The 24,323-nt window shown below is 38.9% G+C and overlaps 1 protein-coding gene and 1 long non-coding RNA gene across 5 annotated transcripts in view; one reads left to right on the top strand and one right to left on the bottom strand.

Annotated features, from left to right (window-relative positions):
- Positions 1–1,404: 1,404 nt before the first annotated feature.
- On the top strand, positions 1,405–3,783 carry LOC310730865. Its single transcript, XR_014534986.1, has 2 exons — positions 1,405–2,195; positions 2,236–3,783. It is a non-coding gene; the product is annotated as an uncharacterized lncRNA (long non-coding RNA).
- uacab (uveal autoantigen with coiled-coil domains and ankyrin repeats b) overlaps positions 3,657–24,323 on the bottom strand; it is a 58,948-nt gene continuing 38,281 nt past the window's right edge. For 2 of the 4 annotated variants that reach the window (XM_083549871.1, XM_083549872.1), the window contains exons 5-19: positions 19,262–19,319; positions 18,922–18,992; positions 17,310–17,416; positions 15,692–15,870; positions 14,394–14,431; positions 12,431–12,484; positions 12,231–12,338; positions 10,705–10,737; positions 10,493–10,576; positions 10,344–10,374; positions 10,171–10,220; positions 6,572–9,259; positions 6,243–6,395; positions 4,662–4,727; positions 3,657–3,809 (exon numbers count right to left, since the gene is read on the bottom strand). In XM_083549871.1, the coding sequence (XP_083405997.1) occupies positions 3,738–3,809; positions 4,662–4,727; positions 6,243–6,395; positions 6,572–9,259; positions 10,171–10,220; positions 10,344–10,374; positions 10,493–10,576; positions 10,705–10,737; positions 12,231–12,338; positions 12,431–12,484; positions 14,394–14,431; positions 15,692–15,870; positions 17,310–17,416; positions 18,922–18,992; positions 19,262–19,319 (3,792 nt within the window). In that variant the 3' untranslated portion in view covers positions 3,657–3,737. The remainder of the gene's footprint in view (positions 3,810–4,661; positions 4,728–6,242; positions 6,396–6,571; positions 9,260–10,170; positions 10,221–10,343; positions 10,375–10,492; positions 10,577–10,704; positions 10,738–12,230; positions 12,339–12,430; positions 12,485–14,393; positions 14,432–15,691; positions 15,871–17,309; positions 17,417–18,921; positions 18,993–19,261; positions 19,320–24,323) is intronic. The other 2 variants (XM_083549873.1, XM_083549874.1) reach the window with 1 other exon arrangement.

Below are 24,323 nucleotides of genomic sequence, written 5' to 3'. Positions count from 1 at the left end.
ATGTCCTCCGTCTCAAGCAGAGCCACATGTTACAGCTGATAACGTTCTCGCAGCATATGGACTGTTTCAGAGCGCGACCACTAAACAAGCTGAAGACGAAGATGACAAAACATTGAATTAAAATAGAATCTCCATATCGCACATCTGAGCCGATGACGAGCCAGAGGACAGTGAAGCAAAACAGATACAATGAAAACGGACATGATATCACTTACCAGCCATCCACATCTATGACTACAACCAAAAAACAACAATCCAAATATTTCTTTTTACAGGAAGCTCAATATTGTCTCTCCGGTAAGACTCCAGATCGGGCTTTATAGGTATTTGTGGGATAGCAAACCTTCCAGCCAAACACCAAAGTATAAATCAGTGCAAGCCACAAGATAAAAGAGAAGCCTTCATGCCAAAGAGCCCCTTGTCATTCCTGCCATGATTGTGTTTAAAGTAAAACCACATGCACTGACAAACATGAAGTAAAATGAAATGAGAGAGCGGCGCATGGACAAAGCATGATTTGATTAGTGGCTTTCGAGCTGGAGGCTGAGGACATCCAGCGGGGAAACTGAACCCTGGATTATTACTCTTATTCCTCTTCTTATTAAAATCATCATATTGGCATTCCTTTAATTTAGTTTCTACTTCTGAAATATTCGACATAGTTTGATAAAGCCTGTTTATTTCTGGTCAGGGTTGCAGTGAATTCCTCTCCAAAGAACAACGGATGCCCATCACACAGCGCCGCACACGTCTATTGGTAATTTGCAGCATCAACCTATGGCGTATTTTGGGAGGTGGAACGAAACCCTGAGAACTCTGAGGAAACCTGAATGGATAGCCAAGTCAAAGATTAAAGAATTCCCATTGTATCTGTAGAGAAGGCAGGGGGCATCACCCTCAAACTCATTACATCTTTAATTCCAACTAAACAGTGTGTACGTTTCCTGTGTGTTCTGTGACTTAACAATAGGTAGATCACAGAAATACCACAGCAACCCAAAGCAAAAGATCTACATTCAAATCCAGGCTGAAAAACCTAATACAGAACTACTGTACCACACTGCCAGTTTATTAGGTACAACCCCAAAAAACATCCAAAATGTGGATTAAATCAAGGCGAGCATGTCTAGCAACAGTTCAGATGAGCGCTTAAAAGCAACACTGGCCTTCGTAAATTTGATTACAGATTAAAGTTGGCATGAAGTCAACATTTGTCAGTTCTGGCATCTATTAAACATGAACACAGTGCTTGGGACTCACCATATCCTTAAAAAGATGCAGGTCTGAACCGTGTGCAAAGCAGACCATACACCAGTGGTGGACAAAAGCTAAAGTAGAAAATTAGACTCCAGTAAAAGAGCAATGTTTAAACTTTCACTTGAGTAAATGTACCAAAGTATTTGCCTTCAAATGTACTTAAGTGTCCAAAGTACTATGATTTGTTATGGCTATAATGTTACTATTATCAATTCGGTCACAAGACTCTTCGCTTAATCAACTCAGTTTATGTAAAAAGACTTCACATAATTATTTATTTATTCTTCACATAATTCATTTTTTTCATCAATTCATTTTTACTGAAAAATTGGACGGTTCCAACAGACGTGAATGCACTTTAACCTCTGTTTTGTTATGTTCAGGGGATAGAATATTCGCACACTCATCCTCAATTACTACTCATCAGCTTCTCAGGTTATATTTAGAAAATAAATTGAGCTAATAAAGTTTATGTAAAGGCAGGGGGTCTGATGGATCAGAACACAAAAAAAACATGTCCTTGCGCTGCTTTTCTAGGCTTCTCCTGTTGTGCAACACACTGAATTACCAGGCTGAGACATTTTAGTCTAATGCAGGCAATTTTATTGATGTAGAATTTTACTAGGTGTTTAAAACAAAACAAAAAGAAAAAAAAAAAAAGAAAGGAAAAAGATATATAATTGTTTTGGATTAAAATGAAAGCAAACTGAAAAATAAAATAGCAGAATTTAAATGATTAGGCTCATATTGTAAGATTTGCCATTGTCTACACAGAACTAAACACATCAGTTCATATATAGGTTAGTAAAAATCAGTAGCCCTTTTATGCAATAAATTAACAGCACAGACAATTAACACATTAAAGCGCAGTTAGCGTGTGGCGTTGTTATATTTTGTTTATGTCAGTGCTAAAGTCTGGTCGGCTAGTGGCTTCTAAGGTCAGCTATTGGCTTCTAAGGTCAGCTATTGGCTTCTAAGGTCAGCTAGTGGCTTCTAAATCCACTGTATTATTTCAGAAGAAGAGGAAAAAAGTGACATAATATGAAAAAAATACCTTGAATAGGTATAGTGTTATTCTAGTCCAGTCCTGCTGAATAGTATTACCATAAACATGGTGACTATTAATCAAAAGTATTACAAAGCTCTGATAAAAAAAATATCAGATTTCGGAAGCATCAAGAAAAATAATCATCACCACAAATGCATCACATCTGCAGCTATACAGTGAAACGAATCACAAAGAGCTAGTCATGTAGAAAACTTGGCCTGCCAAGTCACACCACAAGAGGGCAGCATCTTCCAAGCAACAGGGGCAGTTATCTAGGCTTGTTTCACCCAGAGCCTTGAACATTCACTGACTCGAATCCGTAAAAGCACATCTGGCTACCACATCATTAGTGATTTACCCGTGATCAGTGCTAATTGAAATTGAGCCTGCTTTTGAGCATGTGTCAGATTATTTGGATCTTAAATTTTGTCCCTGACAAAAAAAAAAAAAAAAGATAGGAGACCTGCTCCTTGAAGTGTTTTATATGAACATTTTTGCTCTTTCTGTATGTATTATTGAGTTTTATAAATCGAAAAAGGAAAAAAGAGAGATAGAAAGGCGCTTTATAACATGTCACATGTACATTATAGAACAGTCAAATTATTTCTTCGCATATTCCCAGTGATTTTAGGAGCTGGGGTCAGAGCATAGCCAAGATACAGCTCGAACACTGAGGGTTAAGGGCCTTGCTCAGGGGCCCCAAGAGTGGCAGCTTGGCAATAGCTAGACTTGGACAACTGACCTTCTGCTCAATAACCAAAAGCCTTAACCACTGGGTTACCAGTATAGAATAGGAAATCCCACAATGCATTGCAGATTAGGGGACACAGTGCAAAATGTGCATGTTTTTTGCATAGGTCTTTCCAATGTACCTCCAATGCAAACCCATGACACCAAACTTGATTATTCCTGCTAGACATTTCTTATATTTAAAGCCATCATGAAGTTAAACTTTCGGGAAAAAGGTAGTAAAGGCTTGATTTGAAGGCTTCTTCCCCACAGCTTTTGTACTAGTAGTACCTGCTACATATTAAAGTGAATGGATGGTACCTTTAAAATGACTTATAATAGAAAAGCTGGATGTTGCGCCGTTAATTAGCTTTTAGGTTCAATTAAAAGGTACACTTAATAAACCTTTCCAAGTAAAAAGACAAAAGTTTGGAAAAGTGCACCACCCTCGTGAGTCAGAACCCTAAAGTTGAATAAAATCTCAGATTCATCATAATATTATGCAGAAGTAAAGTACTATAGTTTTAAAATAAAATAAAAAACACTGCAAAAGCTACTTCTGGGGCCTACGATGCGTATCCTAATCTGTTTTTTTTTTTTTTTTTCTAATATCCCCCAATGCTTTTTAACTAATCCTGTTTTCTTACTGCACACCTTCAGTGGATTGAGTGGATTTGAGTCAGAGAGTGTCTCTGGGCCGGGTTCAACACACAAACTGCTGCCTCATGCGGATAATCTGCAGCAATGCCGCCTGAACGTCTTCATCCATGTGACCCTGCAAAACACACGTTTTGACGTTTTGAGCTTGAGGTGTGGTTTAGCCTTTGTGTACACACACACACACACACACACACACACACACACACACACACACACACACACACACACACACACACACAGTATATATGTACATAAAAACGTTTTAATCACATACATCTGAATGTTTTTACCTACATATTTGTTATACCAACTCTATTCACCATGATATTTGCTGAAAGCTCAGGCTTCCCGGAAAAATTAATGTGCATTAAAATTATTATTGCCAGTTTTTTCATCATTTAGCTTTTGAATAGGGAGGATACATGAGATTTTTGTGGCAGCCTGGATAAACATTTTGCATGGTCAAATTTTTCCATAGTTTGGAGATACTATAAAAACTACTTTAATAAAAGTGTAATTTTAAGATTTTATTCAAATTTTAAAGTTTCAATCAAGAGTAATTGAAACTCGCGCTCTCTCTCTCTCTCTTTTACACACACACACACACACACACACACACACACACACACACACACACACACACACACACACACACACACACACACACACACACACACCTATTTCTCCTTCTCACATCTTTCCTTCTATCTTACACATCCTCTTTTGCTCATTCCCTCTCCTAAACACACACACACACACACACACACACACACACACACACACACACACACACACACACACACACACACACACACACACACATATATATATAAATTATATCTAAATATAAAATTAGAAAGAAAATGCCACCTCACAAATAACCTGAGCCAACTACGTGGAAAGATAAAGCTCAGACATTTTAATTTGCTAGAACACACAGGTGTGTATGTGCACAATCAAGACGTACCTGTGCAGCACTGAGAAGATGAGTTCGATAAATTGAAACCACTTCTCTGTGTTGTCTCTCAGCATCCTGTGAAAGCAAACGAAGAGCAGATCAGCAGGGTGATTGTGAGTAACGAGGAACACACATGTCTTGTGATAATGTGTGTGTAAATAGTGGTTGCGGTTTTCCCGGGGAGTGTGCGTTTGTGAGGGAGTGAGTCAGAGATTGTGTTATTGTAACTCCATTATCCTCATTTCTTAGAAGTTTAGAGTGGTATTGTCTCTTTTCCTCGCTCACTCAGATTCACTAGTCACAGTGATTCAAAACCACAGTCCAATCCATCCACAGAGCATCAACTTTTATGAAAAAGAATGTTGTGTGGATCAAATGGATCAAACTCAATAAAGTACAAAACCAAATGTAATAAAGTTGGGAAACGGCTTCAATGAGGCTTTTCTTATTCATGTAATCCAATTTCTCCTGAGACTCTAAGCAGTCCCTCTTTGGCCCAGATTCACCCCAGTAACTCATCCAAGCACATAATAAAAAAAATGGATTTGGTCATGAATATGAGAATTTCATTAACATTTGATTTTTGCCAGATGACCATGCAGGCAGGCTAAAAGGAGGCATGTTCACTCTTTGACAGTGTAAAAGTGACTCATCGATTTAAATAAAAATGTGCATCGGATTGAAGTAGCCATGTTTATCGCGATGCATTGTTTTTAACATATTTGCATCAGTAAAAACGATTTATTTATAATATGATTATTAGTAGTACAACTATATTATTTAGAAACTGACTATTAATTTGTGTATATATGTAAAATATATGTAACCGATATTTTATATGTAGACTGATTTCTCCTCGTTAAACTGTTTCTCAGCACCACTGCCGCTATATATAGTATCACAATGCTAAGGAGATTAACATGGCAGAGGTAGAGCTGCATCTTCCTGGAGAGAGAACAGGAAAAAAACGCCTGGTTTTAATTCATCTTTTGTTTATGATTTGCTGTCTGTCTGAACTAAAGAAATAAAAGTGAACTGTCTGTACCATATCGAATTGCATTATTTTTTTCCCCCCGTTTGCGTCGTATCGACTTGAATCGCATCGCACTGCATTGTAACGGGGGTGAATCTTATCGCATCGCATCGGTAGCTGCTTTATATGCATCTTTACGGTATCGTATCGTTGGATATCGAGACCGAGATGCGAATCGCGTCGGCCACAGTTATGGAGATGCACATCCATAATATATACTGATGCACTGTACAGGACTTAAAACACCATTCCTACACAACACAGCAGTCATTACACACAAGCCAATCTGACAACACAGATTAGGTACTGTTAATGTAGACCTAGAACAGGCAAAAATAAAAGGTGCATCACGTTAAACATTGAATTGCAGTGTTCTGCAGTTGTTTCTTGGTCGGCCCGATTTGGTCTAATCACTATTGACTGGCATATTTATTTTCATTGTAACCAAACACTATTGTTTTATGCCAAACTAAATCATGTTTAATTATCGAGCCCTACCGTTATGTGCCCCATGTTTGTAGATGCCCTGAAAGTGTTTAGCGGAAAGTGCTACTCACAGCCAGCTGCTGCTGGAGGCTCTTGACCTGCGCCTGGAGTGTGTCAATGTGTTGAGCATGTCTCTTGTTGGGAGTGTTGCCAGTGTAAGCCAGCTGGGACAGGCCATTGAGAGCCTGCTTCAACCTCTCCACATCTGCCAACAGCTCTGTGATCTGAAACACAAGGATTCTCTTATTTAAAACATATTAACTGACAAACAAAGGGTTCAAGAGGATGTACGTCGCAAATACATTCGCTTACATACACCAGATAAGGAGCTGCAAGAATCCAGACATGCATTAAAACAAATGTTAACACAAAAATTAGGAAAGAACACCATAATCCTTACCCTTTTGTCTTTAGCCTCGGTCTGTTCTGAGGAAGTCTGAATCCTTTTCTGGAGGTTTCCAATGGTGCTCAGTGAGTCATCATATCTTTCTTTTAGATCTTGGATCTCTTTTTCAATGGAAGCACTCTTGGTCTGCAGGGCCGTCGTCTCCATCCTTGCTCTATTCTCACTTTCTTTGGCCTGGGATGCTTCTTGGTACAACTCCTCGCATTGCTCTTCTAGACTTAAGAGTCGATCACTGAGCTCACCTACCTCCTTCTCCAGCCTCTGCTTCTCAGCTTTGAGCTCGGTCAACTGACCTTCATGGCTGCGAAGATCCTCCAAGGCATGTGTTGCTCTGAGTAGCTCTGTCTGCAAGGTGGCTACATCCTCAGCCCTCTGGGCACTGGTCTCCTCTTCTTCCCTCAAAGCCAAACGAAGCTTGGCCACTTCATGTTCCAGGGCCTCTCTGTCCTGGCTGTGTTGAGCCAGTAGGTCAGAATCAGATCTGTGGCTCTGCAGCTCTTTCTCCAGATCATGGACGTGCTGGACCTTCAAATTGCAGACCTCATTGAGGCGCTTGCACTCGGCCTGGGCCTCCTGTAAACTGCAGGTCAGAGAGTTCCGCATGGCCTCAAACTTCTCCAGATGAACATACTCATTATCTAGACGCTGCTGGAGGTTCTTTATTTCGGTATTGCAGAGCGAGTTCTGTTCCTCTAGTTCAGCTCTCTGAACAGTTACCTCCATGTACTGCTGTTCCAGTTCCACTAACTTCAGACTCAAGTTCTCAATCTGGCCTTTATAGCTATCTTCTATTTCTCTGTATTTTTCACTGGAGACCGAGACAGCCTCCAGTTTCTTTTGCACAGACTCCATCTCTACTTTCACAGTCTCTTTGCTTTGTCGCTCATGTTCCACATCAGTCTTTGCACTTTTGTATTTCTTCTCCATTTCTGCTAGCTCCTCGTGTAGATCCTTCACGGTGGTATTAAATGCCTTTTCCTTTGCCTCCAGTACACTAACTGGCACAAATTTACATTGGATGGCTTCATGAATAGTGTCTAGCTCCTTCTTTTGGTCTTCAATCTCTCTGTGAAGTTTCAAAGTACCTTCTTGAACAGAATTATATTTGGAGACAGCATCTTTAGCCCTTTTTTCTGCTTCAGCTAAAGCATTGTTTATCTGCCTTTTTATTGCCTCGTGGTCAACAATGCTAATGTAGTCCTTTTCTAATTTCACTTGCAGATTATCTTTTAAAATAGCACTTCCCTCTTTCACCTTCTTAACCTCATCTTCCTTCACTTTTCTATCTTCCTCCAATTTGTGAATTTCAGCCTTGGATTTCTCCAAAGCTTCATGCGACTCTTTTTGCACTTTCTCATACAATTCCCTTTTAACAAACTCTGACTCCAAACTCTTTTTCAAAACAACGTACTCGGCTGCCACAACCTCAAGCTCCTTCTCTTTATCTTTGTACTTCCTCTGGAGATTCTCTAGATCCTTTTCCATCCCTGCTTTATGGGCTGAAAGTGCAGCCATCTCACTTTTGTACCTTTCGCTGGGTATGTAAGTGCTCTTCAGGCTGATCATATTTTCAGCCAGAGAGGCCTTTTCCTCCTGAAGCTTCTTCAACTGCTCCTCAGCATGATTTCTCCTCTTGGTTGTCTCATCAAGCTGGTCCTTAAGCTCTTCGATAGCAAGATTCAGTGACTTTTGAAATTCCTCGTGAATCTCAAGGGGAACAAACTGTGTCTGGAGGTTCTTCGTTAGCTCATGCAGCTCTTCTCGAAGCAGCTCCCGCTCATCTTCACCATCCTCAACCTCACAGATCAGAGATTGACATTTTGAAGTGACATCTGCCAGTTTTTTCTTCAGAACATCATTCTGTTCCTCCAGAGCCACCTTGAGCCTCTCATGCTCCTGAAAGGGGACAGAGTCATGGTGGTCCATCTCCCTGTGAAGATCAGCGACCTCCTCCAAAACACGGTCGTAATCCTCCCGCAGTTCTACCAGCTGCCTCTCCTTTTCATCCACGGCATTAGTCAAAAGGTTTTTCATGTTGTCAAACTTCTCTCCAGGCACCATGGAGGCCAGACGTTTCTCCATTTCCTTAATACGACCCTCCATTACTAAACGAGTCTTGGCAATCTCATCACCCTCTTCTCTCGCTGCATTCAGCTCAGCTGTCAGCTTGTCGACCTCCTCAGCCAAGACACCCTCGCTCTTTTTATACTCCTCCAGAGCCTTCTCGCTCTGCTTCAGATGATTCCTGACCCGGCCGACCTCTGCCGATGCTCCTTCATATTTAACCTTGACCTCATTGAGCTGAGCTTTGAGATCATCTATCATTTGGTTACCAAGATGCTCCTTCACTGTGATCACGTGCGCCTGTAGCTGCTTGACCTTTGATTCAGAGTCCAGCATCCTCTTTTGGACGTCTCCCAATGCCCCCTCCAGCTCGTGAATCTGTTGATCTGCATCGCGTTTGGCAGAGTCACGACTCTGAACCAGTTCTTCACACTCCTTGGTCTTTTGCGTGAGTGCTGCCTGGAGGCGTCCTACTTCTTCCTGTGTAGCCTCCTGCTGCTTACGGGTGGACCGTAGCTCCTGACGTAATGCCTCCCCCTCATTAGGTGTTGAGATCACTGGGTGAGAGAGTTCCAAGGGCCGGGATAGAGAATGAGATGGAACCGAAGGCTGCAAAACCTGCAAATCAAAAAGTGCAGATATCAAAATTACAGCTCTGCAGGATGTGTACTACATAAACAATCTTAATAGATATTCCTGTTTTTTCTGTGTGATATTTTGGACACAACACATTGTTAGGTGTGGACATTTGTATTACTACAGTGAAAAAAGGACATATAGACGCAATTCCACCAAAAACACAGCCAACTTCACCTTTACATGCAGTGTCTTGCCTTTAAGGCTATAAATCACATTTCCACCATAGCTGAAATAGGTGACAGAAGAAAATGAGAATGATGAATCACTTTCCACTAAACACCTTGGACAGTACACCTGGTTAAGCGCAGTGGCGGTGCAGAGGTACTGAGTTTCAATCACAAAATCTCACTACTGTATAACACCAATTAAATTTGTTTATTTTTCAATATTAATTAGGTTCTCTGGTGGTCTAGTGGTTAGGATGCAGCGCTCTTACCGCTGCGGCCCGGGTTTGTTTCCCGGCCAGGGCCCCAGCCACTCTTAGTGCCGGTCCCAAGCCCGGACAAATGGGGAGGGTTGCGTTAGGAAGGGCATCCAGCGTAAAAACATGTGCCAAATCAAACATGTGGATCATAAATACGGATGATCCGCTGTATATATATACATATGTGTGTGTGTGTGTGTGTGTGTGTGTGTGTGTGTGTGTATATATATACATACATGAAACATGTATTTCAGCAATAAAAATTTAAATTTTACTAAAAAGAAAACAAATGACCCGTCTCATTTTCGCCTGTATATTAAGTATTGCCCTTTTAAAAAAAGGGAAAAAAGAAAACGCACTTCTTATCCAATTAATCGATAGAATAATCAGCAGAATACTAGATTAATAAAATAATCGATAGCTGCAGCCCTAGTAACAATAAATCATTCGAAAACGCATATTTTACCTGAGGTGAATCCAGACTTTGAGCTTGTCTGATAAGAACAGTTTCTTTTCCTGCATAGAAAAAAAATTATAATAATCCACATTAAGTCTCATTGACATAGTCAAATTAATTCATACCCATGTATCCTGGATCTTTCTCAAACTTAGCAGGAGGCCCAGGCCTTGCTAACTCACCTTTAATCACAGATTGGCCCGAGTACTCTCCCTGCAAAATAAAATCATGTAAATGTATTCATTAAGGGCATCTTGTTACTGTGGTTAGAACACAGGCCCCATGGGGCTGCATGGTGTCTCAATATTATTTGCCCAGCCTAGACACTCACCAGATGGCTCCGGAGCTGAACCTTCACAGTGTCAGAAGCTGTGTCTTTCTCTCTGGCAGACAGCATGCGCTTCAGATGCTCCCTCTGATTACAGCAACAGGATAAAGAAGTGAGAGGGAGTCACTCAATCATCTTTCATGCTTGTTAAGAAGATGGCTTGGAATCAAGTTGGGAAAAGGGCCGTGGAGAACCACGGACCAAATGCAAATTACCTCTTTGTGAATATCGTCCACCATCGACTTCTCCTGTAATGGGAACAAGATAAAGTGACCCGTGGGCGGTGATTACAGCAGCACACATTAGATTACAGATCACTTTGTGAGAGATGTATAGTGAAAATAAAAGAAATGATAAGCAAGAATGTGCCTGTCAAACATTTTAGCGTTTTTTGAGACATGTGCATTTTAATTCACTTTATAGGCAACAAACTGGGTAAAAGGCAAAAAGACACCAGAATTGGATGACTAGAAGATTGTTTTATAACCAAATGATTCCAAATTTTTGTCTCGAACAAGAGACACCAAACTGCACCAATCTAACACACACACACACACACACACACACACACACACACACACACACACACACACACACACTCCAATGTGCGTTACTGAATTATTACAATCTTGAACTCACACACACACACACACACACACACTCCAATGTGCGTTACTGAATTATTACAATCTTGAACTCACACACACACACACACACACACACACACACACACACACACACACACACACACACAAACACTCAATACTCATTTCAATTCATACACATTTATATCTATAGCACCCCCCATATATGATTATAGCTGTTTGTAGATGCTACTTGATTGCTGCTGTTGCTGTTTTGCACAACATTGTGTGTATATACTTTTACAAGTAGTTTCAAGGACCAGGGTTCTGGAGAAACGTTGTCTCATGTTTCTGTGTACTGCGTCAGATATATGTGGTTGAAATTACAATTAAAACTTCTTGACTTGACAGTAGAAGATGTTATCAGACTGTCTCACCCCCACAGTTAAATATGGAGGTGGAAGCTTAATGGTTTGGGGTTGTTTTAGAGCAGGGAATGTTTAATACTTATTCAGAGTAAAAGGAAAACTGAACCAACATGGCAACCGATCCTTATTTCAACACCATGCAATTCTGCTTGGACTGCGGCTCATTGGAATCAACTTCACCATACAGCAAGACGATGGCCCGAAACATATTACTAATAAACAGTATTATTTTGTAGTGTAATTTAATTCAAAAGCTTCCAGAAAACTTATTTTCAGCAGCGGAGCTTTCCATTAGCATGAATTCATTTATATTCTCCAAGTGCTTTATCCTGGGCAGTGTCAATGATGTTTCACGTTACTTTTATTCATTCTTTAATTTTAATCAATCGATGATTTTTTTTCTTTTACTGTCCAAAAAATCCTCTAAATCAGTGGTCCCCAACCCCTGGGCCGGACTGAACGATGTTTCTGAACGATGTTTTATTTTGGAAAATGACAAGATTCTCTCCTCCACATCTGTCTATGACTCTCAAAAGAGCCAGAATTCCCATCAATGCATTTTATCCAATAAAAATTGCAAGATAGAAACATCATAGCCTTTTGTTCTTGTGCATGGATTCACAAGTCCAAAGTTGAATAAAAAAACTTTTAGTTGAAAAGGTTTTCAGGTGTCATTTGTATTGGCAGTGTATGGGGTCAGAATGTGTGCATGTGTGTGTGTGCACATACCTGATGGAGCTGCTGCTGCAGCATACTGACTTTGTCTATTAGAGTCCTCTGGTCATGATGATACTTTCTGAGAGTCTCCTGTTGGCTCTCATTTTGCTTCTCAAGATCCTGAAAACACAATTTGGATAAATATTTCCGATGGAACTCTGCCACCCTAAAGCTTGATTTCTAGAGTCATAAACACAATCAGTTCCACTTACATGGATAATCTGTTCCCTGTTAGATGATGCCTCAAGAGCAACATTTACAGACGGCTACAGACACAGAGGAGAATAAAAGTCTCGGCTGAGCTGTGTGGAAATTACTACTAACACTGATCAGACATCCAGCTGCTGAGTTTAAAAAATATAACCACTGTTGTTCTAGCTGCTAAATGATTTTATAACCAACAGTGAGTATTATGATCCTAAAACAATGCGATTCCTTCCTCCGCCAGCAGGTGGCGGTAATACATAGCTGTAAAACGACCCCATGTCAACAGTGCTTATTGCATCATCAGCTAAGGGTGTTTTATTGCACAACTTCATCACTCCAGGCTTTAGATCTAATCCAAGCTTTACAGCATAACCAAAACCTTAAAATAAAACTTACAACATTACAAATAAGATAACAACTGTCTGCATAACAACAATCTCAAAACTATTTGGAAAACAGACCACCACATACAACTGTGATGTATGGAGAACACAAACTGTGTTTAAAACCTCCATTATCTCCATTATAGTGCACTATATTAAGTGTCGGCCATGTTTTTTGTGTGAAAATTTTGAGTAAACAACTTTATTCCCTGCATTTTCTCACTTTTAATACCTTCCGATATGGAGTGTACATTCAATGTATATTCGCTAAGACACAATTGTCCATATAAGTGCAAAATACAATCATCTCTTCTGGAAAAAGGAGTTTCTTTAAAACCAAAAATTAGCAGGGCCGAGTACATTTTATGTTGTTTGTGCTCTGGAGTCAGTTTGAGGAAAGTGATAGGAAAGCTCTTGACAATGTTCTGTACATAATATACATTTATATACTGGTTTATTCTTGCAGATTTTTATTTTATGTTTATGTAAAGAAAAGCAACAGAACTGCAATTTTTAACAAAATTTTCCTTTTTTATATTTAATTTATTTTTATATATAATAAACCTAATGGTCAATAAACATGACAAAAATAAACTACTGTTTACACATGCTATTTACATCTAAACTCACTCACTCATTTTCATTTCCTTCTTCCTATATAGTGAACTCAACTGCTATGCCCTTTAAAGACATTGAATGAGTGAATAAGTGAATGATTTCGGACACAGCAACAGACTGCAATAATTAGACCTGCTTTCCTCAGTTCCCTGTCCTTATAGATGCATTCAGTAGTTCTGGCAGAGACTTGCTAAAGCGAATTATCGGAAAGAAACACAGATTTGAAGCTTTAGAGTATGATAGAAATAAGGATCCAAATTTCTCACAATACACATCTTAAATCTACAGTAATCACCTCAGAGCATCTAAATAATCAATAAGTTAATTAGGTGGATTAAGTGCCCTATACTTTTTTTTTTTTTTTTTACTTGCAGATTATCTTAATTTTTTAACGATCGCAGAGTTAAAGACATTTTTTTCTGCTGATCTTGCGTTTTAAGTAATTTCGTAACTACACAGAGCAGTCATGTGTTCACCCCTCACATTTTTGCAACAGTTTTAGTATATGATCTCAAGGGACAATACTATAGAATTGAAACTGTCCTCAACTCAACATACAGCCATTATTGTCTAAATAGCTGGCAACAAAAGTGAGTACACCCTAAGTGATATCAGCTGTGAGTTGTGTAACCGTGCAAAGCCACACGTCCTGTTCATCATGTTCATGATGTTGTCTGCTTGACAGGCTATAAGATGATATAAGATGGCTATAAGAATTGACAGCCTCGGCTATAAGAAGATTGGTGACACAGTAAAACTGAGTTACAGTACAGTGGTCATGGTTGTACAGAGTTTTTCATGTGCCCAAGAATGCCAGCTTTGCAATACTGAGGCTTGAAACAAGCCACAACCCTCTGATCCTTACCCAGTGAACTACCACCTGTCCTGTGATTGAAATTCACACACACACACACACACACACACACACACACACAGAATATCCTGAAGTGGGACTATATTGCAGTACCTGTCTCTTCTTCAGTTCCACCCTGCTAGCTTCTTTTGCTGTGAATACAGATTAGAGAAGGGTTGAAATATTCATGTGACCACTCACTGTGTACAAAATGACAAACTGCATTCATCACACAACAGAGTTCACATCTGTGATGTGGGATTATCTGCAGTCACAATTAGGACCATGTTTAATCAGGAGGGAGGGAGGGGGAGAGAGAGAGAGAGAGAGAGAGAGAGAGAGAGAGAGAGAGAAAAAGAAAGAAAGAAAGAAAGAAAGAAAGAAAGAAAGAAAGAAAGAAAGAAAGAAAGAAAGAAAGAAAGAAAGAAAGAAAGAAAGAAAGAAAGAAAGATGAATCTAGATAGATGGGCAGGAGAAAGAAAGAAAGAAAGAACAAAAGAAAGAAAGAAAGAAAGAAAGAAAGAAAGAAAGAAAGAAAGAAAGAAAGAAAGAAAGAAAGAAAGAAAGAAAGAAAGAAAGAAAGAAAGAAAGATGAATCTAGATAGATGGGCAGGAGAAAGAAAGAAAGAAAGAAAGAAAGAACAAAAGAAAGAAAGAACAAAAGAAAGAAAGAAAGAAAGAAAGAAAGAAAGAAAGAAAGAAAGAAAGAAAGAAAGAAAGAAAGAAAGAAAGAAAGAACAAAAGAAAGAAAGAAAGAAAGAAAGATGTGCAGGAGAAAAAAAGAACAAAAGAAAGAACAAAAAGAAAGAAAGAATGAAAGAAAAATGAATCTAGATAGATGTGCAGGAGAAAGAAAGAACAAAAGAAAGAAGAAAGAAAGAAAGAAAGAAAGAAAGAAAGAAAGAAAGACAGACATTGACATATAACAAGCAATACAACACACACACCCACTCACACACACACACACACACTATACCATGGCTGCTCCATGCTGTGAATGGCTGGCTGACACTGCTGCACAGCTCGATTTTCTCCCAGAAGTGTCTCTACTGTTCCATTAACATTAAACACTACAACATTACACAACATCCTCACCCCCCCCCCCCCCCCCAGGTTGTTTCTGCAGTACTCTTTTTAAAAGCCAAGAGAAGTGGCAGTCACCATTCTCAAATGCTGCAGCCAAAAGCGTACATTTTGGCATTGCAGTAAAAACTATTTACTACAGGTGTCCTATTAGCACACGACAGGAAGAAAACACTGCAGTCTGAAGACATCATTTCTTGACTTTTAATCATTGTATACTAATAAAAGTAGGCATGCAGATGAAAATCCTAGAAACAGCAGCTCAAAACGACTGGGAAAAAAAATAAATAAATCACAAAACAGTTGTGTGCTCAATGGGGTGATTTTACCTTTCACTTTATCCAAATAGCTCCTGATGAGGCTGATGAGTTCCGGGTTTTTGCTGAGTTGAGCATAGTAATAACTGTCATGGCCCAAGCTGTCCACAACAGTGACATCAGCTCCACTCCTCAGCAAAACCTCTACAGCTTCCTTACAGGCAAATTCACATCCCAGGATCAAGGCGGTTCTGGAAGCACGTTCAATTTGCATTAACACTTCAGTGCTAGCAATATTCTGCAACAGTGCTGCCATTTTTGCAGTGAGAAAGATGTTTGTCATTTCTGTTCGAGCTTCAGGGTAAAAAATAAAAGTTTACCAGATAATGTGTACCGTTTTTTTCCGGACTATAAGCTGCTACTTTTTCGCCACGCTTTGAACCCTGCGGCTTAAACAACGAAGCGGCTAATTTATGGATTTTTCCTCTGTTTTTCCCGGTTTCACAAACTTCAAGCCAAAAAAACTGAGCCCCATAACATTAGACCAATGAAATTGCCGAACAGGTTCAGGTGAACCAATGAAACTCTTTATATTAAATCAGATGCGCTCCCACTGAATCGGGCCGCACCACATCATAAATATGGATGAGGTTCCACTGATGTTTGACCTGCCGCTCACTCGGACTGTCTACAGGAAATGATAATCATTCGTCACGCTGAAAACAACCGGGCATGAAAAAACACACTTCACTGTGTTCTGAGCTGCACGGCATCGGGAGAAAAGCTTCACCGATGGTGATTTTTAAACGCACGACGATGCCAAAAGATAAACTCCCGAGAGAAAGTATTGTGAAAGGAAGGAGGAAGACAGTGAACAATGACTTTCTTGGTGGGCTACTGTTTAGATACAAGCCGTGTAACAGACACTGTCTTTCATTAAATCGTGTGTAAAGTTCATTAGTTTCAGTGTAGACACCTGCGGCTTATAGACAGGTGAGGCGTATTTATGTTCAAAATAAAAATCTCTGTCAAAGTCAGTGAGTGCGGCTTATATTTGGGTGCGCTTAATAGTCCGGAAATTACAGTAATCACAATTTTTATAAAATATAACACAAGCAAAAATTGCAAGTAAATAAAAATGACTGAAATGACTTTATATACTAACATATCAGGGGCATTAACAGCATGCTTTTGCATCACTGATAACTTTGCTGTATAGGTTTAGTTACAAACAGTTCACTGATTAATCTTGTATTAATAAGTAATGCATAAGATGTGAGTTATCATCTATAACAATGCATCGAATGCATCTCTCTCTCAGCTGGGAAAAAGTGGCACTTGTGTTCAAATGATAATGTCAAACATTAATTTCACCAAAATGCATCACTTTGTGCTGGCTTTGATTGGACACACCCAAAACCTACAGAACTATTTTATTTTAGAGCAACATCTGAGGGTCAACGATTATTTTGCAAGTTTTCCTCTGCAATCAATAAAGTGATTTTTCAATCAATATTTTAATAATAAGTGCTTATTTAAAGCAGTTAAAAAACTAATTTCTGAGAACACTCCTCAGGAAAAGCTTAGCATCCTGGGAGAGCTGAAATGCACTGGGGTCATTTTACAATCCAGATGTTATGCTTTGAAAATAAATGTAAGAACTCATGACATGCTGGTAAGATTTCTTTACTTGTTCTGCTTGTCGCGCACTCGGATGTCAGCTCCGCGCTCCAGCAGGAGCTGACAGATACGGGGATGACACATCTGAGTGGCCAGCACTAATGGAGTTCTCCCATCCTACAAACAGAAATAGTGCAGAACGTCATTCATTGACAGCACATTACAGACTCAGGAATAACTTATAACTAAGGAATAACAGGCTGAGCCTCTGGGGGAAAAAAAAACCCATCATGAAAAGGGAATACAGTTTCCGCAAAATCTCAGCTTTTCACATTATTATTCAATTCATAACAGATTTTAATGATTCGTCATGCCAGAAATGAATGCACTGTTCATGAAATGAATAAGCAGTTACTAAGCACATTCTTCACAAAGCCACAGCTGTAATACTACACCTGGAGTACAGAAAAGCCTTTCATAAGTAACAATGCAATGATACCACATCACAGACACTCAAATATCATTATGTACATTTCCCATGCTCCCACATACCCAGAACTGGTAATACTGTAAAGCTGGGTAATTATTTTTTCAAAATTCAATCATGAAAGCTTATCCACAATGATTTTATTATTTTTTTATTACATATTACAGCATCCTCCACAGCAAACAAGGCAAACAATGTTTTCCTTTTTAAATAAAGGATATAAAAAAAAATGTCTGCACAATTTTGAACTCAGTGATCCCTTCTTTCTCAACAGAGTAAATGGGGTCTTCTGTTACATGAAATGACACCAGACCTCAAAAGAATTGATCCCTCTTTACAGATGGATTTCAAATCATCACCACATCTTTAAATGAGTTATAATGTATATACAAGTATTATATTTATTAAGCATCTATTTTTCTTCTTCTTGCGAAAGGCATTTGAAAACATCAATGGCGAATTTAATTTAGATTTAATGAAGTGCAATATTTTATATAAACTTGTTCATGTGCTATAATCTGATCATCAGTTTTCTTACAGCAGCTTGGTATAATTCAGCCTTTTCTGCTTTTTCTATAAATCATTTCATGAGAAAATACATATAAAAAGTATATTATATGAGATTCATTTCTCCATTCATTCATTCATTCTTTAATCAATCCTATCATCTATCCATCTATCAATCAATCTCTCTCTCAATCCATCCATCCATCCATCTCTCAATCTCTCAATCTACCCATCCATTCATCCAAAATACAATGATATAAAAAAAAAACAACAACAACAACAAGAATAGGTAGACTTAAATGTGTACTTATATAAAATAAATTTTTATTTGTAAAGCGCTTTTAACAAATCTTCTTTAAGCAGCTTCACACAGAAGATTTGTTCCTCATCATTTCCTGTTTGTTCCTAAAGAGCTGTGGCAAGAAAAAAACTCCCTGAGACTACATGAAGAAATCTTGAGAAGGGAACCACCCTCCTCTGAGTGCCACCGAATGTGCATTCATTACAGTTGCATCGCTGTTGAGGTGTGCAGTGATAAGAGATTAATTGCAGAACTGTTCATGCATCCTGTGGTCCTTAGCCGGTGTCAGACTGTTTATATTATGGTCCAAATCCATTCTCAAACTTCTTGATACTCTCAGTAACTTCATAGATTTTTAGACTGTTCATGTTGTGATTTGATACTTACGAAATCACTAGCGTTGACCGAAGCCCCACTGTCACACAGGAGTTTAACACTGGAGGAGCAGCCAGCCATGACTGCAGACAGGAAATAACAGAGACATGATTCACGAATCACAAAACAAATAAAAAAGACTCAGTTTGTCCCTGTACCATCTTGCTGACATTAATTCATTACACGGTGATAAAGTATGACCTGTAGATTTAACTTGTTCGGATATACTACAAGCTTTTGAGCTGCTGGGAGTCACAATGGTTATCACAGCAGTGTGGGAGAGAGAGGAAAAGGTCAACATGACAAAAGAGGGGGAAAAAAAAACAAAAAAAAAACATGAAAAGTTATTCACCAGCATCGTGAAGGGCTGTTTTGCCCTGCAGGTCCACATTTCCAACAGGGCAGTTATGCTGCAAAACACAAACACATCGATTTCACAAAGCACTGTACTGCACTTCCACTGACCAGAATGTCTCCAATTTCTGTCCATCATTTTATTTTCTAGTTCAAGTGAAACAGCTACACATGCTATATATGTGTAATATTCTTGGGAATTTTTCTGTGATCGATGAAAATCTCAAACTAAGAAAACGCAAATATGAAAATATAACAAACAAAAACGCATGACCGTTATACAAACTTTTAATTTAGAGGTTGACCGATTCATCAGTTTTGCCAATTAATCAGTGCCGATTGTTGAATGCTGGAACTATGTGTAGAAATCAATACCCATAGCTTTTCCGGGCTGCGTTTGTGCTGAAGCGGCTAAGTAGGTCCTCTGCCATTATACAGTACGTTAGCGGCCTCTAGAGGCGAATCACTGAAGGCACGCTGCTTGTTTTGCGTGACGAGCACAGAGAGCGCAGACACTTCAGATGCTCGTTTATTCAAATGTTTATTTCATTTAGCAAATTTTTATGATTCAGTTATGTCTTTTTATTTTTGTAATAAAGTTTAGTACTATTTTACAAGGAGTGTTTTTTTTTAATCCAGTATACATTTATAATTATTATTATAATTATAAATTATTATGATTAATTATCAGCAAGTACAATCCACCCTAGCTTTCAGTATCGGTAAAATCCACTATCGGTCAAACTTTATTTAAGATCATTACTTGCTCATTAGACACAGTGTTCATCACAGGTTAAAGAACTTAAAATTGTCACACTTTACCACTTTATATAGTTATCACAGATACAAAACCTTTAATGTTATTTGTGTTGGAGAAATTCTTTCAAATGCACAAATTGGCATCCTTATTGTGAGTCTTCAGCATTTACACACTCAATTCAATGTCATGCAAAGCTGACACCATATCTAAAACAGGCAACAAAGAAAAAAAATAAATAAAAAAGTCGGTAGATTAATTTCAGCTCGTATTTCCTCTTACTGTAAACAATCTCCAGCACTCAGTCTTCTGTGGTCTCCCGAAATGATGCAACCACTCAGCACTGAGTATGTGATATCAATAAGAAATGTGTTTCTGATTTGGCTGTTGCATCTGCACCTTTGCTGTGCCGTTTTTGCTTTTGCTGTTAAATGTATTTACGTGTAACCAAATCAGTAAGACTGGCTGCTTACAGGGTTGCCAGATGTAAACTAATTCCACAGAGTTGGGATGCACTGGTAGGTACATGTTCAGGGTTTGGCAAATTTTATACCTTAGTTTACTGGTAAGTCATATCAAGGAATTATGAGTCAAATAGATTACAACATGTGCTGTGATTAAACTGTTGCATGTGACCGAGTGTATAAATAAGATATCGCAAGGCTATTATATGATGTTTATTAAAGATCGATAGTGAATAGTGCTTTCCTCCCGGGGTGGTACACTGTCCCAGTGACGCAACATGAGCATGAGTCTCAAACGAAGCAACTGAAAGCCTTTCACTCTCCCAAATTAGTAGCTGTTATTCAATAGGGGAGATTTAACTGGAAGGTGGGAACTAGCCAAAATCTAATTTGAGAATCAGGCAAATAATAATATAGATATTTTTTTTTAAATCATCACAGCCTTACTTTGGAAATACAAGTATAGTCATGATTTTTGAGAACACAATTTACATGTCTAACTTAGATCTGTATGTATCTCCACTGAAGCTATATAACTTTGCTTGATTAAATGATTAATACTTTGGCTGCATTTAACATTCATCTGCAGTTCAAGTACAGAAAAAGTGTTGCTATGGAAGTTTAGTAGACTTTTAGCTCTAAATGAATGGTTACAGTCATGGTGTCGAGAACATAAACTTCTCTTTGTTAATAACTGGAACTGTTTCTGGGAGCGTCCTAGGTTCTTCCGCCCTGATGGCCTGCACCCCAGCAGAGTTGGAGCAGCAGTGCTATCAGATAACATCTCTAGGATACTACACACCATCTGACTGGTAAGACATCAAGAAATCTTCAACTATAAGAACACGCATACTACAGACCAAATAGTTACAAGTTCACACACAGCCCAGTTTATAGAAACCATATCTATTCCTCGGGTAGTAAAACCAAGAATTACATACACAAGATCCAGAAATAATCTTATTGCAGTTAAAACTGAAAAATGCCAGATAAACAAACACAACAAAGTTCTAAAGTTCGGTCTTTTAAACATTAGATCACTTGCACCCAAAGCACTGATTGTAAATGAGATGATCATAGAGAATAATCTCGATGCACTCTGTCTCACTGAGACCTGGATTAAACCAGGTGATTATATGGGTCTAAACGAGTCTACACCGTCAGGATATGTTTATAAGCATGAGCCCCGTCAGACTGGTCGTGGGGGGGGTGTAGGAACCATTTATAGTGCTTCTCTTAATGTTAGTCAGAGATTAGGATTCAGCTTTAAATCATTTGAAGTGCTCGTTCTTAAAATTGCACTTTCAGAGATGCATAGAAAACTCGCTCTGGTCACCGTGTACAGACCCCCAGGACCCTACGCTGATTTTCTTCATGAGTTTGCTTGTTTTCTCTCAGACCTCCTGATCAGCTTTGATAAAGTGCTGCTTGTAGGAGATTTTAATATTCATGTAGATGATGAAAACGATGCCCTAGGATTATCATTTGTCGATTTACTAAACTCTTTTGGAGTTAAACAAAACGTCACCAGACCAACCCACCGTTTTAACCACACACTAGACTTAATAATATCCCACGGAGCAGACGTCACTGATATAAATATTTTACCTCAGAATGATGACATCACAGACCATTATCTCCTACTGTACACACTACCGGTAGAGCAGATTAACCGTGTTTCACCACGGTATCGACTTGGTAGGACTATTATTCCAACCACTAAGGACAGATTCATAAATAACCTGCCTGATTTATCTCAGTTTCACATTAAACCCATAAATGCTGATCATCTTGATGAGATGGCGAACAACATAGACCTTATCCTCACTAGCACTTTAGACACTGTTGCCCCCATCCGGTTAAAAAAGGTTCGAGAACAAGCAACTGCACCTTGGTATAATAGTCATACGCATGCCCTAAAGAGAACAACACGTAATCTGGAGAGAAAATGGAGGAAAACTAAATTGGAGGTATTTAGAATTGCGTATAAAGACAGTATGCTTAGCTACAGACAGGCGCTAAAAGCTGCTAGAGCTAAACACCTGAGCAAACTCATAGAAAATAACAAAAACAATCCCAGGTTCCTTTTCAGTACAGTCGCTAAATTAACAACAAATCAGGGATCTGAAAAATGTGTTCCATCACAGTTTAGTAGTGAAGACTTTATGAATTTCTTCACTGAAAAAAATAGATAACATTCGAAAAACAATTGTGGCAGTTCAACCTCTGACAGCATCTCCTGACACAATCGTACTTACAACCCCACAACTACACTGTTTTACATGTATAGGACAGGAAGAGCTGTATGATGCTATTATGAAAGCTAAATCAACAACATGTCAGTTAGATCCAATTCCCACTAAACTACTGAAGGAAGTGTTATATACAGCTGGTGAGCCTCTTTTAAATATTATTAACTCCTCACTATCGTTAGGTCATGTCCCTAAATCCCTCAAGTTAGCAGTTATTAAGCCCCTCAAAAAAAAAACCTAATCTGGATCCAAACACGCTATCGAATTACAGACCAATTTCAAATCTCCCATTTATGTCTAAGATTTTAGAAAAGATTGTCGCTGCCCAGTTATGTAACCACTTGCAGGAGAACAATATCTTTGAAGAGTTTCAGTCAGGTTTTAGGCCCCATCATAGCACAGAAACTGCTCTAGTTAAAATCACTAACGACCTGTTTTTAGCTTCAGACCAAGGCTACATCTCCCTATTAGTTTTACTAGATCTTAGTGCTGCGTTCGACACTATAGATCATGATCTTCTCCTCGATCGCTTACAGAATTACATCGGTATTCAGGGACAGGCATTAAGCTGGTTTAAATCCTACCTGTCCAATCGTTACCATTTCGTAGATTTAAATGGAGAGCTATCCAGGATAATGCTAGTAAATTATGGCGTGCCACAAGGGTCAGTTCTGGGACCCCTGCTTTTTACAATATACATGCTTCCATTAGGAAATATTATTAGAAGGCATGGAATTAGCTTCCATTGTTATGCTGATGATACCCAGCTATATATTTCATCCAAACCAGGCGATACAGCTCAATTAGCTCGCATAACTGAGTGTGTTGAAGAAATAAGAGATTGGATGACCCATAACTTTCTGCTATTAAATCCTGATAAAACGGAGATTTTGCTCATCGGCCCAAAAAATAGTACACAGAAGCTCCAGCATCTCAGCCTGCATTTAGACGGTTGTTCTGTAACTACTAGTTCAACGGTAAAAGACCTGGGAGTTATTTTAGACAGCAACTTATCTTTTAAAAATCACATCAATCAAGTTACAAAAACAGCCTTCTTTCACCTTAGAAATATTTCTAAGCTAAGAAATATGTTATCTATATCTGATGCAGAGAAGCTCGTCCATGCGTTTATGACCTCTAGAATAGACTACTGTAATGCATTACTAGGTGGATGTCCTGCATCATTAATAAACAAGCTTCAGTTAGTTCAGAATGCCGCAGCAAGAGTTCTTACTAGGTCAAGAAAATACGATCATATAACCCCAATCTTATCGTCCCTACATTGGCTTCCTATTAAGTTTCGAATAGACTACAAACTACTGCTACTCACTTATAAAGCACTAAATGGTTTGGCTCCCATGTATCTATCCAGTCTCTTAACACGCTACAATCCGTCACGCTCCCTGAGATCTCAAAACTCTGGGCTTCTAGTAGTTCCTAGAATAGCAAAGTCCACTAAAGGCGGTAGAGCATTTTCACATTTAGCTCCTAAACTCTGGAATAGTCTTCCTGACAGTGTTCGGGGTTCAGATACACTCTCCCAGTTTAAGTGTAGATTAAAAACATATCTTTTTAGCAAAGCCTACA

This window comes from Silurus aristotelis (assembly GCF_946808225.1).
Source record: "Silurus aristotelis genome assembly, chromosome: 9".
In the NCBI taxonomy this organism is placed as follows: Eukaryota; Metazoa; Chordata; class Actinopteri; order Siluriformes; family Siluridae; genus Silurus; species Silurus aristotelis.
Note: the sequence above shows the minus strand (reverse complement) of the source record. Positions and strands in the feature narration are given on the sequence as shown.